Genomic DNA, 16,033 nt, shown 5'->3' with positions numbered 1-16,033 from the left:
GCCCAAGTCGGGTCCACAGAGCTGAATGTGGTCCTGGGCGCTGAAATCTCCCTCGCACAATTCCAGGCCACAGCAAATCCCCTGAAGATTTCCACAAATCAAATCCAGATGCCACACACGTCACAGAGTCGGGCTCAGAAGTCAACAGCTCCAGGAATCGGGAGGTTAAACGCGAGGTCACATTTCACTTCCCACAGCCCGCTGCTTCCGCCTAAAGCAAGAGGAATGCGTGAGTTCCGAAAGGGCTCCGCTCTCCGACAGCAGTCGCTATAGAACCCCCCTCAGTTTTTGCTCTGGTTTCTGACCCAAGCTCTTGGGTAGCCGAGACGAGAGAGCTGACAGAGCCACCTGCTCAGCGTTCCCTGCAATACCGCTCACCAAACCCAGCTGGCCACTTAGCCGTCCATTCCCCACCGCACAAGGGGGCCCCAGCCTAGGACACGGGGGCCAAACACGCATCGTGACAGCTCCGGGGAGTGCTGCTGGTTGCCAGCCACGGGACGGGGAACAGAGGCTGGGCAGCACGTGCCATGCCCCACAGGGCCCTGCTTGCCCTATCAGCCCCCTATCCTGGCTGGGCAGGCCCACACCAGCAAGCCCCTCATGAGCAAGACCACAGGCAGAGCCAGACCCCAGCAGGCGCCCAGGAACCCGGGACTCTGGCCGGGACTCAGCAGTGACCGACCAGGACCCAAGCCCCAGCCTCTACTGGCCAGCGTGAAACTTCTACTACGCCAGGACGCGCCTCGCGGCTCAGGCCTGGGAGGCAGCGGATGATGCTCAAGACGCTGGGTCCCTGCCATCCACATGGGGCTCCAGGTTGAATTCTCAGCTCCTGGCTTCAGCATAGTGCAAACCTCATTGCTCTGGGCATTTGGAGAGTCAATCAGGAAATGGGAGCTCACGCTCTCTTTCTCTCTCTCTGTCTTGCTTTCTCAAAATTTAATGACAGTTTTAGATAGGGGGATCCAGCTACTTCTAGGGAACAGCACCTGAAGGAGCTCCTTACAGGCTCTGGGCCCCCCACCCCACTCCACTCCTCACAGCTCCCTGCTGCCCCCACCAGCTGACAAGGGGAAAAGCTCACATGTGCAGGGCCCCACGGAGCAGCAGGCACGGGAGCCCTGTGGGAACACTCCTGGGGCGAGCCCAGCTGTCACAGAGCACAGAACACGCGGGCATCATGGGCATCAGGGCACAGCAACTCAGAACCCTGAAATGGGGGTTCGCACCCCAGCTCAGCCCCTTCCCGGTTGCCACTAAACCTGCTCTGGGCCCGGGATCCCCATCCATGCGACCTCTTCCTAGGGGACAAGACCGCTCCCCTCCCGGACTGACTGCTCTAGGAATGAACAGGAGAGCTAAGGAGGATCTGGTCCATAGTGGCCACGGTCACTCTCCCTGGGATTGACGACAGGCATCTGATTCTCACCTCACCCCCAGGGTGGGCTGCAGTCCGGCTCCCAGCAGCCATCACAGGTGCACCAGTATCTCCCAGAGTCCCTAAGGAGAGTGAGCAGCGAGGAGAGGAAAGGGTCAGTGCAGGGACTGGCCCAAAAACAGGAGAACAACAGCTTCAAGGTGCACCCGCCTCCTGAAGTCCCTCGGCAGCTGCCTGACCTCCCACACTGCTGCGACAGCCTGCTCCATTCTGGAACATCTCTACCCAGCTCACAGATGAGACACTGAGCCTCAGAGACACCGCAAAGCCCTGACACCAGAAGCCAGGGTGAGAGAAAGACCTAGAACTCAGCTGAGAGTGACCTCCCAGAGGCAAAGCCGGAAGGCCCATGGGATACTGCTCACCAGCTGGGGCTCAGCTCGGATCAGGGGCCCACTCTTGCCCCTCCCACCAGGCTGTCTGGGGTGAGAGAGGCCAGCAAAGCCCTCCCCTTCCCCCAACCCCCCAGCCCAGCACCAGGATTTCTTAGTGGAGCACAGGGAGTAGTTCCCAAACCCGGAAAGAAGTCTCTAAAACACATGAATCAGGGCCGGTGCTATGGTGCAGTGGGTTAAAGCCCTGGCTTGAAGTGCCGGCATCCCATATGGGCGCCAGTTCTAGTCCCAGCTGCTCCTCTTCCGATCCAGCTCTCTGCTATGGCCTGGGAAAGCAGTAGAAGATGGCCCAAGTCCTTGGGCCCCTGCACACGCATGGGATACCCAGAAGAAGCTCCTGGCTCCTGGCTTTGGATCAGCGCAGCTCCAGCCCTTGTGGCCATCTGGGGAGTGAACCAGTAGATGGAAGACCTCTCTCTCTGCTTCTGCCTCTCTGTAACTCTTTCAAATAAATTAAAAAAAAATTTTTTTTTAAAAAGTGAATATGCCTGGCTGGTTGCAGGCTGGATTCTTACAATCACATGCTACAGGCCCGAGAGGCACGCCCAAGGGGTGTCCGTGGGCTGCTCCTGTGCCTATGCCTGGAGGACAGAGGGAAATGACAGCCCTGCTCTCCAGCCACTTGCCGAGGGCCTGGGCTCAGCACATGGGGACCGGGGGGCTGTAGGGGCAGCCAGGGTGGAGTGATCGCTCAAGGGTGGATCCCCACACAGCTGGCACCCACAGAGCTTCACCTGAAAGGGTGATGGAGTCGCTCAGGTAAAGAGGAGAGGGATGGGTGCCAGTTTGAGCCCTCGCTGCTCCACTTCCAGTCCAGCCTCCTGCTAATGCACCCAGGAAAGCAGCGGAAGGTGGCCCATGTCCTTGGTCCCCTATACCCATGTGGGAGACCCAGATGGAGTTCCAGGCTCCTGGCTTCCAGCCCACTGCGGCCATCTGGGCAGTGAACCAGCAGGTAGAAGATCTCTTTCTCTGTCTCTCCCTGTCACTCTGCCTTTCATATAAATAAAAATAAATCTTTAACAAAAAAAAAGGGGGGGGGGGTGAGTGCTCCCGGAAGAGGGCTGTGAAGTGGTGGGGGACACAGCTCCAGGGGTGAGGCCCCTGGACACCAGGTGGACAGGGCTCTGCTGTCACCTGCAGCTCCTGTTCTGCCCTCCTGCCCAGAAGGCTCGCCCCTGTCCCCATGGCCCCGCTCTGCCCCGTCTCTGGCTGTGAGTCTCCTGCCAGGAACAGACACTACCCCACTGTCTCACTTCCACCACATCAAAGATGGGCAGGTCCTACCTACCAATTCACCATGGATGCGCGTGCTCTGCGTTGCCTGGCTCCCACAGCCAGCGGCATCTCCATCCTGGCAGAGCAGGCCCAGGCACACTGGAATCCCCTGCCCAACAGCAGGGGCCCCGAGGACCCCAGCAAAACTGGCACCATGCCTGATCCTGCACGGGCTTTTCAAGCAGTGACTGATCCACCTGACCACCTGCCAGAGCAACCTCGCAGACCACCACCCTGGGCAGGTCTCAGGAGCTCAGCCTCGGCCTGCCGCGGTGACCTGGCCCTCTGGACACCTCTCAGCTTTCAGTATTGAGCCACAGGGACCCCACGGAGGGTGACTAGGATGGCCTGGCCCTCTTTAAATCCTTTGCAGTTTTCATTTGCCCGAGGGCCAAAAAGAGTACAAACAACCTGTGTGAGCAATCAGACCAAGAAACAAATCAAAAACCATTAAGAAGAGGTAAACAGAACATCAGACATGCTCCGGGTTCACTCACTGTAACAATTAGAGCTTTCTAGAAACGATGGAAACTTCACAGAGGAGATTCCATTGTGCAGAAAACGCGGGACCCTCCAGACCCCCTCAGGCGCCGCAAAGCACAGGGACTCTGGGACACTGCGGGACCTGCCCCAGCACCCAGGCTGGGCTCCGCCGAGGGGGGAGACCCAGAGCAGGGCCCAGAGCTCACCACGCCCTGCCAACGCTGCAGGACAGGGGGCGGAGCCCTGCGGTTTGGGGGGGGGGGGGTGTGGAGGAGGAACCATCAGGACAGCAGGACACCCTGAAATAAGGCCGGCAGCACGCGTCTTGCAAGACGGCAGCACCCTCCACTGGCTGGAAAGTACAATGTGCGTCCCAGAACTGGACTCAGGGGTCCGGGTGCCCAACCCGGGCTGGGCTCCCTGTGCTGGGCGGGGCTCGGAGGGTTACACCCACTACACCCAGGTCTGGGGTATCTCCCAGGCAGGGGTAAGCCCAGCGAGGAGCAGGGCGCGTCCCCGGGTGAGGGGACCTGTTCTCCAGCCTGGGCCGGACCTGCACAGTCCTGGACACCTCCAGAGCATGGCCTAATCAGGCTGCTTAGTAGTAATCACCCTAATAAATAAAACAAATGGCTCTCATTTAAAACACATTAAGTTCACAGCAGGCTTCCGGCCAGCTGACAGGGCCTGGCTCGGAACTGAATGGGGGTGGGGGTGGGGTTGCTGCTCCGCCCAGGGACCCCAGGGAAAAGGCCCCTGTGGCCTGGGGGAAGAGTGAGGGGCGGTGACGCCATGCCACCTCCGGCACACCCACTCTCACCAGGAAGCATAAGCCCCTTGGGTGGCAGGGACCCCAGGTGGGGGAGTCGGACAGCGCCAGGCAGGGGCCGCAGGGTTTTCAAAGCAGGGGGGAGGAAGTGAACGCTCAGAACGGCTCTCCGACTCCTTTGATCCCGGCCCCTTCCTAAACACAAGGGGGCGCGCCGAGAAGGAAGAGCAGGGACTTAGGGCGACAGCTTGGCAGACCCTCGGGTCCCGGAGCGCAAACGCGGGCCCGCGGCGCCCCCAAGCGGCCACGCGGAGCGCCGCGCCCGGCCCGGCCCCGGGAAGCTCCTCAGGGCAGAAGGGCAAACCTGGCTGCCCCAGCACTGCCTCCCTGTCGGTGAGCAAGCCAAGCAGGGCTCCGAGGCTGTGCCCAGGGCAAGCGCAAGGGCCGGCGGCTGGCGAGGTGGGCTGGGCCGGCTCAGCCCCGGCACCGGGCCACCCCACCTGGCCCCTCCTCTAGTCGCCACCATCCCGCGAGGTGTGGAGCAAGCACAGGTTCCTGCCCAGCTCCTCGCCATTATTCTCCTCTTGGGGTCTCCACAGGATGCACACTCCCTTGTAGCGTCACTGTACACATCAGCCATTTCCAGACCCGGCCTCCGAATACGCACATTTCCAGAGCCGTCCTCTAAAGGTGGGGAAGGAAGCGTGGAGGTGGAGGTGGCTGGTGTTCTTGTAAAAAGCGCTTTGGGGCCGGCGCCGCTGCTCACTGGGCTAATCCTCCGCCTTGCGGCGCCGGCACACCTGGTTCTAGTCCCGGTTGGGGAGCCGGGTTCTAGTCCCGGTTGCCCCTCTTCCAGGCCAGCTCTCTGCTGTGGCCAGGGAGTGCAGTGGAGGATGGCCCAAGTCCTTGGGCCCTGCACCCCATGGGAGACCAGGAGAAGCACCTGGCTCCTGCCATCGGATCAGCGCGGTGCGCCGGCCGCGGCCGCCATTGGAGGGTGAACCAACGGCAAAGGAAGACCTTTCTCTCTCTCTCTCTCTCTCTCACTGTCCACTCTGCCTGTCAAAAAAAAAAAAAAAAAAAAAACGCGCTTTGGTCAGCAGTTAAGAAAAATACCAAAGGGCTGGAGTTGTGGCGCAGCAGGTTAAGCCACCTCCTGCAACACTGGATCCTGTATGGAAGCACGGGTTCAAGTCCAGGCTGCTCTGCTTCCGACCCAGCTCCCTGCTAATGCACCTGGGAAAGCAGTGGAAGACGGCCCAAGTGCTTGGGCCCCTGCACCCACAGGAGAGGCTGGCATGCAGTTCTAGGCTCCTGGCTTCCACCTGGCCCAGCCTCAGCTGTTTTGGCCATTTTAGAAGTGAACCCGCAGATGGAAGATCTCCTCTCTGTCACCCTACCTTTCAAATAAATAAAATAAATCCATTTAAGAAAAATAACTACAAACAAAAATACCAAATGCATGTGAGCAACTGTCCTTAGCAATCAACTCATTAGGGAAATGTAAATCAAGCCCACAAAGGAACACCACTTCCCACACAGGAGAAGAGCTACAATAAAAGACAGGGCCAGTGTGTGGCACAGCGAGTTAAGCTACCGCCAGTAATGCCAGCATGCCATATGAGTCCTGGCTGCTCCACTTCTGATCCAGCTCCCTGGGAAAGTAGCGGAAAATGGCCCAAGTGCCCATGCCACCCACCTGGGAGACCCACATGGAGTGCACAGCTCCTGGCTTCTGCCTGGCCCATGCCTGGCCATTGCAGCCATGTGGGCCTGGCCTAGCCCTGTCCATTGTGGCCACGTAGGGAGTGAGTCAGTGGATAAACGATATCTCCCCCCTCCCCGACATCGCTCTTTCAAATAAATAAATAAGCTTTTGGACACAGCAAGTGCGGTAAGGATGTGGAGAAGCTGCTCGCAGGAGGAGACGCTGGAGCAGCTATTTCAGAAAGGAGCCTGACAGTTCCTCAAAAGGTCAAAGTTGACATAGGACCCAGCCATTCCACTACCAGGCCGCACCCCGGGCATCTGAGAACGGAACTGATAAGCCAGCATGCACTGCAACACCTCTCATAACAGCCACAGAGCGGACACAATGCCAGTGTCCACCAAGGACCAGTGGATTGTGTGGGACTACATTCCAGCGAGTATTACACAAGCAGGAAAAGGGATAAAGCCCCCCCACACACACACATGTGCTACGACACGGGTCTTCAGAACAACATGCAACATGGCGGAAGCCAGACACCAAGGCCACACGTGGGTCAGCACACTGATATTAAATGTCCAGAATAGAGACAAGCAGACTGGTGGTTTCCGGGTGTAGGGGACAGAGGAACAGGTCTGAAAATGTTCTCAAATTAATGAACAGCGTGATAAATATGCTACAAACCACTGAACCGTACACTTCAAAGGAGTAGATTTTAAGGTGTTAGTTACAGCTCTACTTTTTTATGGCAAAAAAACAAAAACGTCCATCTTTTTCAAAATGGCCTGTAAGAACGAAGAACAGTCCAGAAGTCAGGAGGAATCACCGATGCCCAAGGCTGGAGCACCTCATCCACGCGCTGAGGCTCCCAGAGAACTTACAGACGACCCACGTGTCAGTGCATCGCATCCTTAGCATGATCGCCGGCATCCACTAGGGGCTTTGCCTTCTAATTCTAACACATAACAGAGCCCTTCAAGGGGCTGGGGCTGGGGCGCAGTGGGTTAAAGCCCCAGCCTGCAGTGCCAGCATCCCATATGGATGCCAGTTCAAGTCCCAGCTGCTCCACTTCCAATCTAGCTCCCTCCTAATGTGCCAGGAAAAGCAGTGGAGGATGGCCCAAGTGCTTGGGCCCCTGCACCCACATGGGAGACCCAGAAGAAGCTTCTGGCTTCAGCCTGGTCAACCCCAGTTGTTACAGCATTTGGGGAGTGAACTAGGGGCTTGAAGACCTCTCTCTCTCTCTCTCTCTCTCTCTCTCTTTCTCTATCTATCTCTGTTTGTAACTCTGCCTTTCAAAAAAAAAATTTTTAAATAAAAAAGGAAGAATCTTCAGGAAGTTGGTTATTAAGTTTATTTTGGTGCAAAATTTTTTGAAATCCATGTGAGGAGTCTTCAGAGAATTCACCAAAAATGTGGATTATGACTAAAATGGATGGGTTTCAATTTTTGCACCGAAATAAGCTTTTAACCATATTTTCTATCAACTTGTGTTTGTACTTGTGGGATTATGCTTATTATATTCGATATAAAACTATACAAAGTTATTTTGTAGAGATCCACAATTATAAAGTTTTACATGAGAAATGTACATTGGCACATGAACTATTAAACTGCTTGTTTTCATGAGCATGTTATAATTTCAAAGAGCGCCACTGTTAAATGCACCATTCTCCAAATACTGTCATATAAAGTATCAGTCTCATCATGTGGAGTGAAATAAGCCAGACACAAAAAGACAAATACCACATGTTCTCCCTCACATATGGGAGCTAAAGTTAAAAAAAAAAGAAACAAAGACACAACAAAAAAAAATGTCTGTGTGTATCAATACTGCTGCAAATGTAGTTTCGTAAAACTTGTTCACAAAATAAATAAATAAATAAAAATAAAAGATCAGCCTCTTTACGAAGAGCTGCTCTCACTTCCGGCCACGTTTCTTTGACCACCTCTTTCCCAGACTGCCACTGCCACAACCTATTCCCAAGTTTCAGTCGGTGCAGGCGCCTGCCGCAGTGAGAGCTGAGTGACTGATCGCACCACCAGCGCCGGCGCCAGGTCGCCAGAGACTTCCTGGAACAAGCAGCTTCGGGGTCACACTGGGGCCCTGTGAGGAGCTGAGGCCCCATCTTACCGACCCTCGGGATCCCCCAGAGATCGGTTCCAGGTGCCCCTGCGATACTGTGGTCCACGGCCGCTCACGTCCCCTCTCCCACCCCCTCTCGCCCTCCTCCGGAGCTGGAGCCCGAGGCTGGGTTGCTCTATCTCCAGAGCACACGTTGGCAGTACACAGGAACCACATGCGCCGTCCACGTCCACGTGGGAGTGGGGGCCCGGTGGGGCACCTCCACCTCCACAGCTCCACATGGACATGGAAGACACTCCTACTGCACTGGGGCTGTGGCCCCTTGCTCCCCCCACGCTCCTGCCCACTAGGCGCACCACTCTTCCTTCCGGGGCAAGAGGAAGGCCTGCCCCGGCCCTCCCCGGCCTTGTTCCAGAACCTCCGGCCGGCAGAGCCAGTGTCCCGCCAAAGTCTGGATCCTGTGTTCCAGGGGAGCGGGCTGCTTGCCCACCATGTCCATCGCCTGGAACTCAGCAGAAATAGGGATGGGGATCTATGGGGCTCCCCTAAATTTCGGCATGGACAAAGGTGGGCAAGGGGTGGCCTTCACTGAGACCATAGTCTAGTGGGGGGGAGAGAGAGGTGCAAACAGGCATGTAAGCTGGCCACTCCCACAGGCATGGCACACTCCCACCTGACGCCCCCATGCCTGCACTTCTCACTGAAGCCGGCTCTCAGCCAGGGAGCTCACTCCTTCCATCTCTGCTCCCAGGTCACCTGAGCACCTATGCAGAACAGCCACCAGCGGCCCACCCTCGAGGCCACACATGCCCTGTCCCCTTCTGCTTTGTCAACACAGCTCTGCCCCCTTCACACCCCACTTCACGTGTGTTCAAAGCCCACCTTAGACAGATGCTCCGTGAACCACAGGTGGCAGGTCCACGAGGGCAGGGCCCGCTCTGCTCACACGCACCCAGAATAGTGCTGGGCACGGGCTGAGCGACCACAGCACCTGCTGAAATGAACACACGAAGATGAGCTGCAAAGGAAGCACACAGGGACCGGGAAGCAAGAGGGCCGCGTGGGGACCTTTCCAGAAAGCAAACATGTGGGCTGGGAACTGGGGACGGCACAGGGCTGGCACCACAAGACGCAACGCTTGCAGGGAGCCAGCTACCGTGGGGAAGGCGGGATGACCTGTTGCCAGGTCCTGTGTGGAGCCACGGGAAGGGCTTTGAAGCCTGCTCAGCGTGCTGATTTTCCCAGAAGTCAGCGGAGTGGAACCATGTCAGGAGACTGGACACAAAGCAAGACACGGAAGTACCCAGCTGACGGAGCGCTACAGCTCAAGCAGCCACTGTGGACCAGCAAGGCAGGGGCCACCTCCAGGGACAGGGAAAGAGAAGCCCCCGAGGACCAAGGGAATGCTGAGCCCTGGGCCTCACTCAGATGAGAAACTGAGTCCTGGGTTTCGCCATCTGTCCTGACCGAAGAGGCAGGTCCCAACCCACGCTTTCCAAGGACGGGATGCCTCGGGCAGCCGGCCAGCGCAAAGCTCCCTGAGCGGGCACTGGCTATCCAAGAGCCCAGGGAGGAGAGCGGCTGCCCGAGGAGGCTGCAGCCCGCGGCGAGGGGTGCAGGACGCTGGAACAACTGGGGATGGCAGTGGGGTGATGGGAAGCCGAGAGCCGCAGGAGGGCAGGATGACGTGGTAAAGCAGCACCTTAACCAGTGGACACAGCGGCCTTTCCCAGGTCGGCAGGCCCCGACAGCCTGGAAGAAAGAGAGCTGGTTCCAGAATGCCTGAGGATGCCCCAAGTGAGCCCGAGAGGGAAGCAGGAGAGCCCCGGCGGCAACCCCCACGCTGCCTGCCCAGCTCCACCCAAATACACTCCCCGGCCCTCTCGCGAGACGCTGACCACACACTGGCACAGGTTCCGCGTGCTACTGCCACCCCGTGAGCCCAGGCGACTCTGGCCCAGTTGGCAAATGGACTTATTGTAGAGACTAGCACAGCTGCTGTGTTGGCGCCTGCAGCACAGCAGGTTCGGATGTTTGATAAACACCTCCGTACTGTTAAGAGAGAACCCGGAGATTCTGGAAGGCTCTCAGCAACAGTCAAGACTGTTGTGGTGCAGGGAATTGTTTTTGGCTAATCTTGAATTCCAGTCAGCCCTCTGTCTCCGTGGATTCAATCCACCTCAGATGAAAAAAATTCAGAAAAAAAACTGCATCTGTACTGTACACGCACCGACTGTTTCTCCTGTCATTGTCCCCCAAACACCGCAGTTACATAACTGTTATGCATACGTTCTATCAGGTCTTAGAATCCAGAGACGATCTACCCAGGAGACTGTACAGAGAGTATACACAAGCATACCTTCCCCTCCCATGCCACTTTACCTAAGGGACTTGGGCATCCACAAGTTTTGGTAACTGAGAGGGGATCCTGGACCAAACCCCTAGGGACACTGAAGGATGCCCACAACCAAATACAATCTAAGCTCACCGGCCATGTTCTAGGATCTCATTTTGTAGCCACTGCTACTAAAAGGTGTTTCTGTGTCACTTGAAAATGGCAAGGAGAGGAGGAGGAGGAAGATAGGGAGGGAGAGGGGATAGGAAAAAAGGAGGGGAAGGGAGTGAGTAGGGTGAGGAAGAGGAAGAAGAGGAGGAAGAGGAGGAAGAGGAGGAAGAGGAGGACGAGGAAGCAGAAGCCCGAGAAGCAAGCTCTGGGAGCGGGCACAGTGCCATGTCCCGGACGGCTGGGTGGGCAGCTCGAGCTGCCTTCTTCCCAAGGACACAGGAAATCAGCATGCGCTGGGAGAGAGGCAGCCGTGCTCCGACAGGGAACAGGGAAGCAGCCCAGCCCCGCCGAGCCAGGAGCTCCCGGGTGGCTTGGACCGTCTCCTCGCCTCACCTGTTGTGCTACGGGAAGCCCCTTCCAGCTCGGATGCAAGCTGGGTGAGAATCTCTAGTTTCCTTCTTCCCCGTCAGGACTGGAAAGCAATTCTCACTCACTCACTCACACGTGAGGCGTAACATCAAATGCTAGGGATGGAGCATTGAAGAGAAGTCGGATTAATTCAATGATTCTATAAATACCCCTGGAATGAATGGCATGAAAGAAGGGGGCTCCGGGAACGTTTACCAAGGACTAACACTTGAGCTGAGAACTGCAGGCCAGGCACCAGCTATGGTGGGCACGGGGAAGGGCACGTGTGAAACACTCTTTTCAGGAATATTCCCAACCAAAGAAAGAGTTAAGTCACAAACACAGGGAATCTTTTAGAATCACCCCTTAAAAGAAGAAGAACACCTTTTATCACAAAGGAAAAACAGTCACAAGATATTAACTGAAAATGAGGAGGAGTGACTTGATGGAGGACTGATATACTCTGACCTGCCCACAGCCTCTGGCTAGAAGTACCCTGTGCCTCAGCAGGAGACAGACTGGTTCCCACAGGCCATCAGCAGCCATCTGTGCACCTGCCGTGGGGGCTGCAGCTGCCAGACCGCCCAGCAAAGGACAGGAAAGTCCTCTGTGAAGGCAGGAGCCTGGGCCAAGCCTAGACCCTCCCCTCCCCCGGGACCATATTTCTGGTGCCGACTATGTAGCAGGCATCCTGCTCGGGGATGGATGATCAGGCAGGATTGAGTCACCACCAGGGAGGTACAAGAGGGAAAGACAAGATGCCACAGCTTTCAGCTGGGGGCTCCTTGGGCCATTCCCAGGAGTGGAGAGTACTATAGATGGGCAAGACTTGGAAATGAAGAGAGACAGAGACCCCTGAGGGTGGGGAGGACAGAAGCAGTTGCATGACAGCCAGAAAGCACTGGGGCTGCAGCAAGAGCTGTGCCTACCGCTCAGGGTAAGGGGAGGGGAGAGTCCTGGCAATGGCCAGGAGCAGGCCCAGGCTGAAGGCGATAAGCTGACAATGCTGGTGTTCAGGTGGTGCCTGGCGACCTGGTCAAATCCCAGATACGGCCAAGGGCACCCACTGGTCTTCCCTGGACTGTTGAAGAATTTCTCAAACACTAGGTAGGATCCTAAGCTTTACCTTGGACTGGCTGCCAGGCCCCACCTCCAGAGATTCCAATTAGCTCAATGGGAATGGGCTCCAGGCTGAAAAACCCCAGGTCAGACACTGGGACCAGGCTCCCCAGCCACGAGCTCCAGGACCTGGATTCTCAGACTTCTACAGCACGAAGTTCAGACCGTTCCCTGACCACGGGGAATGCTCCTAACAGGTTCATCTGTCCACGGGCAGCTAAGGGGCTGCCTTCCTCCTCCTAACTCCCAGCCAGTTCTCCCTGGGAGTAAACTGTCCTCTGGGCCTATCAGGAAAGAGAAAAATGCTCTCCTAGAAAGGGCAACTGTGACACAAAGGGAAAAACACTGACATGGGATATTATGGGGGAGAGCAGGAATGGAGGGCTATGGAGGGCTGGACACGGACCATCCCCAGAATCTAGAGGCATTCTCAGGGGAGGTGAAAGCTAAGAGCAGGGAGGAACACCCCAGACAGAGCACAGCCCATGCAAAGGTGTATTTAAGATGTAAGGTGCAGGGGCCAGCGCTGTGGCACAGCGGGTTAATGCCCTGGCCTGAAACGCCGGCATCCCATATGGGCACAGGTTCTAGTCCCGGCTGCTCCACTTCTGATCCAGCTCTCTGCTTTGGCCTGGGAAAGCAGTAGAAGATGGCCCAAGTCCTTGGGCCCCTGCACCCACGTGAGACACCTGGAAGAAGCTCCTGGCTCCTGGCTTCGGATCAGCACAGCTTCAGCCGTTGTGGACAATTGGGGAGTGAACCAGCAAATGGAAGACCTCTCTCTCTGCCTCTCCTTCTCTCTGCCTCTCTTTCTCTCTCTGTGACTGTCAATTAAATAAATAAGTCTTAAAAAAAAAAAAAAGATGATAGGTGCATGCAGAGGAAGGAGAAAAGACAAAGCCAGACGGAGGGTCGGACTCACAACACAGACAGCCCTACCAAGAAATTGAGGCTTGACTCCACAGGCCACAAGGAGCCACGGCAGACCGTGGGACCCTGCAGAATCCTGGCAGCGGCTCCCCTGAGCTACCCACCTGGCCAAATCACTGGCACCGCCCTCCCCCCACTCACATCAGTCTCCATTCTTTATGCCCACCTTCCACTCCTATCCAAAAATCCGACCTTAGATCCCCTCTGTGTAACTTTTAGGTCAAAAGGAGGCAACCATCTGATGGAGGCAATTCACACGAGTCTCAGCCAAGCAGAGCCAGGCACGTGAGATGACCTGACGGCCCAGCCCAGGACAAGGTGGCCAGCTCTGCTCTCCCCAGCTCATCCCACTGCGACCTCTCAGAGCTTCCCCTGGCTCAGCTGGAGGAAGCGGCGCTTTCTCTGAATGGATTCACGACCCTTAACGGCAGAAGAGGGCACCAGAGAGGAAATGAGACGGTTCGCGCGAAGTGTGGCCAGATCCGACTGAGATACCTTAGGAGCCTCACCAAGGCCCTGCGGAACTGAACGTGACGGGGTAACAGCTGGTGCCCTCAAATGGTCAGTTCCGTCCTCAGAGGGGCAAAAAACGAGGAGCAGACTCCGAAGGCGCCACTGAACCCTGCCACGCCGTCCAATGGGGGCGTGTTCACGCACCCTGGGCAGCGCTTCACGTGGGAGAGGAAAGCAAGGCGGCCTAGGAACCCCTCACTCCCCTCCTGCACCAGCCGAGCGCGTCTGGCCCGGGGACACGCCCCCGGACGAGGCCTCCGGCAGGCTACATTTAGAGCTGGGCTGCGGGCGTTGGGCTGCCGCCGGCGTTGCAAGTGCGGAGGGCGACGAAGCCCCTTCCGCTGTTGCCGGCAGCTGTACCAGGAGCGCGCAGCACGGTATCCAGGAGGGCGTGGGCCACCCGCCAGGAGCCCCCAGCTGTGGCCCCGCTCACCTTGCACTTGAAGCCGGCGGCGGGCGGCAGTAGCTCCCGCAGCAGGCCCTTGGCCACCTCGCGACTGGCCTCCTCGCTCACGAAGTGCAGGTTAAGTACCTCGTGCGCCTCGAACTTGGCGAGGCGCAGCAGCGAGCGCAGCGCAACGCGGGCCTTGGACTGCAGCGCAGCATTGTGCTCCGCCTTGGTGAACATCATCAGCAGGTGGTAGTCCACCGGCCCGGCCCCGCCGCCCTCCAGGCTCTTGGCCTTGGCGCCCGCTGCCGGCGCCACAGAGCCGCGCGCCAGCTCCGGCGCAGGCGGCGAGGGCGCGGCGGGGGCCCCGGCGCGGGCTTCCTTCAGCCTCTTGGTGGCGCTGGAGAAGGTCTCCCGGCCCGAGCCCAGGTAGTAGAAGGCACAGACGGCAAGCGCCGCGGCCAGCAGCAGCGCGCAGTAGTGGGAGCGCACAGCGCCCAAGCGCGCCATGGCCCGAGCGCATGGGGACCCGCCTAGGAGAAGACCCATGCGCCACGAGCAGGCGGCCCCAGCAGCCGGGAATGGCTCGTGGAGACCAGCAACCCCGCAGCCTCTTAGGGGCCGCGGCGGCAGGCGGCGGCCATTGTGGAGGCGGGGTCGAGCCGCGCACAGCCAATGGCGGGCGCTGGTGCGCGGGGAGGCGGGGTCGGGGCGTACCCGGAAGCCCCTGGGTCCTAGGTTCAGAGGGATTGACAGCCGGAGGGTTGGCGGGTGGGCTGAGAACCGGCGCTGCGACGTGCCCGGCACCGGAGGCTAGACGCCTCCTCTGGGCCTGAAAGGAACCTTTGGTTAGCACTCTCCTGGATGCAGTAAGAGGGAGAAGTTTTGTCTCCTGAACCCTGCGTCTTTCCTGATTTCCTGGAGGCTTTACGCATCGTGAATGGGGCTCGGGGATTTAAGCTAGCACGGTCCTAGTAGTGCGGTGGAAATTGCCTCCCTGGCCAGCGGCAGAGGGGGCTGCCAGCAGGGGGGACCTCGCGGTCATTCTCAGAGTCCCCGCCGAGTAACGCCTGAGATCTGTTCCTTTATGGTTTTCAGACCGACCTCCACACTTTACAAAGGGCCTTAACCGAGGCTCAGTAACTTGCCCACACACAGCCAACGGCAGTTTGGATCCTCGAGCTGGACACGGCCAACCGGAAACTCATTAATTTCGATCTTCTTTAAATTGATGGTATACGATAGTGTTGAATTAACCATGGACAAGTAGTTTGCATGTTTGAAAGAAGTCAAAGTGCATGGACGAATACACAGACTGATCTCTTACCAGTTTGTGATGCCATGTCATTACTTCTCAAAGTGTGAGTGAAACCCACCTTTCCCAGAACTACAATTCATCTATTAAACTTTACTGTATTTGAAAGCGAGAGATCAGCCTTCCAGCGGTCAGTTCACTCCCCAAATGCCCGTAGCACCCAGAGCCAGGAGCTGAAGCCAGGAGCCAGAAACTCTCCACCCACCCAAGTACTTGACATGGCCTGCTGTCTCCCAGGGTGCACAGTAACAGGATGCTAGATCAGAAGTCTTAGGTGGGACTGGATCACAGGCATCCCAGGCAGCCACTGAAGCCACAATGCCAGTCTCTCATCTCATTCTTAACACTTGCTCCTTTCAGTTGCAGCTGAAACAGGCCTAACAAGTTCAATACGTACAACTCGTTTTGAAAAGAAAAAAACAAAACAAAACAAAACAGTAACAGACAACACTATGAGGTAGAAGTATTTTATATTCAAGGAAATGCAGATTTAATTACCCAAGTCTAATCAGCACATAAGGGAGCCATAATCTCAATCCAAGTCTTACTGCTTCCCCAGACCCAAGCTTTTTAAAACCAGTTATTCCAGCTCTGTTTCAGCACCCAACTCTGGTTAAGAGAGCAAGCTCTGGAGTGGACAGTCCAGGCTGGAACATGAGCTATGCCACTGTAAGTTGTTAGCCTTAGGCAAGTT

At 57.0% G+C, this 16,033-nt stretch overlaps 1 protein-coding gene across 1 annotated transcript in view; it reads right to left on the bottom strand.

Moving 5' to 3' along the window:
• XXYLT1 (xyloside xylosyltransferase 1) overlaps nucleotides 1–14,629 on the bottom strand; it is a 158,275-nt gene extending 143,646 nt beyond the window's left edge. The window contains exon 1 of the mRNA XM_062210008.1: nucleotides 14,070–14,629. Coding sequence (XP_062065992.1) covers nucleotides 14,070–14,573 — 504 coding nt within the window. The 5' untranslated portion in view covers nucleotides 14,574–14,629. The remainder of the gene's footprint in view (nucleotides 1–14,069) is intronic.
• Between the last annotated feature and the right edge of the window lie 1,404 nt (nucleotides 14,630–16,033).

This window comes from Lepus europaeus, chromosome 2 (genome assembly GCF_033115175.1).
Source record: "Lepus europaeus isolate LE1 chromosome 2, mLepTim1.pri, whole genome shotgun sequence".
NCBI lineage: Eukaryota > Metazoa > Chordata > Mammalia > Lagomorpha > Leporidae > Lepus > Lepus europaeus.
Note: the sequence above shows the minus strand (reverse complement) of the source record. Positions and strands in the feature narration are given on the sequence as shown.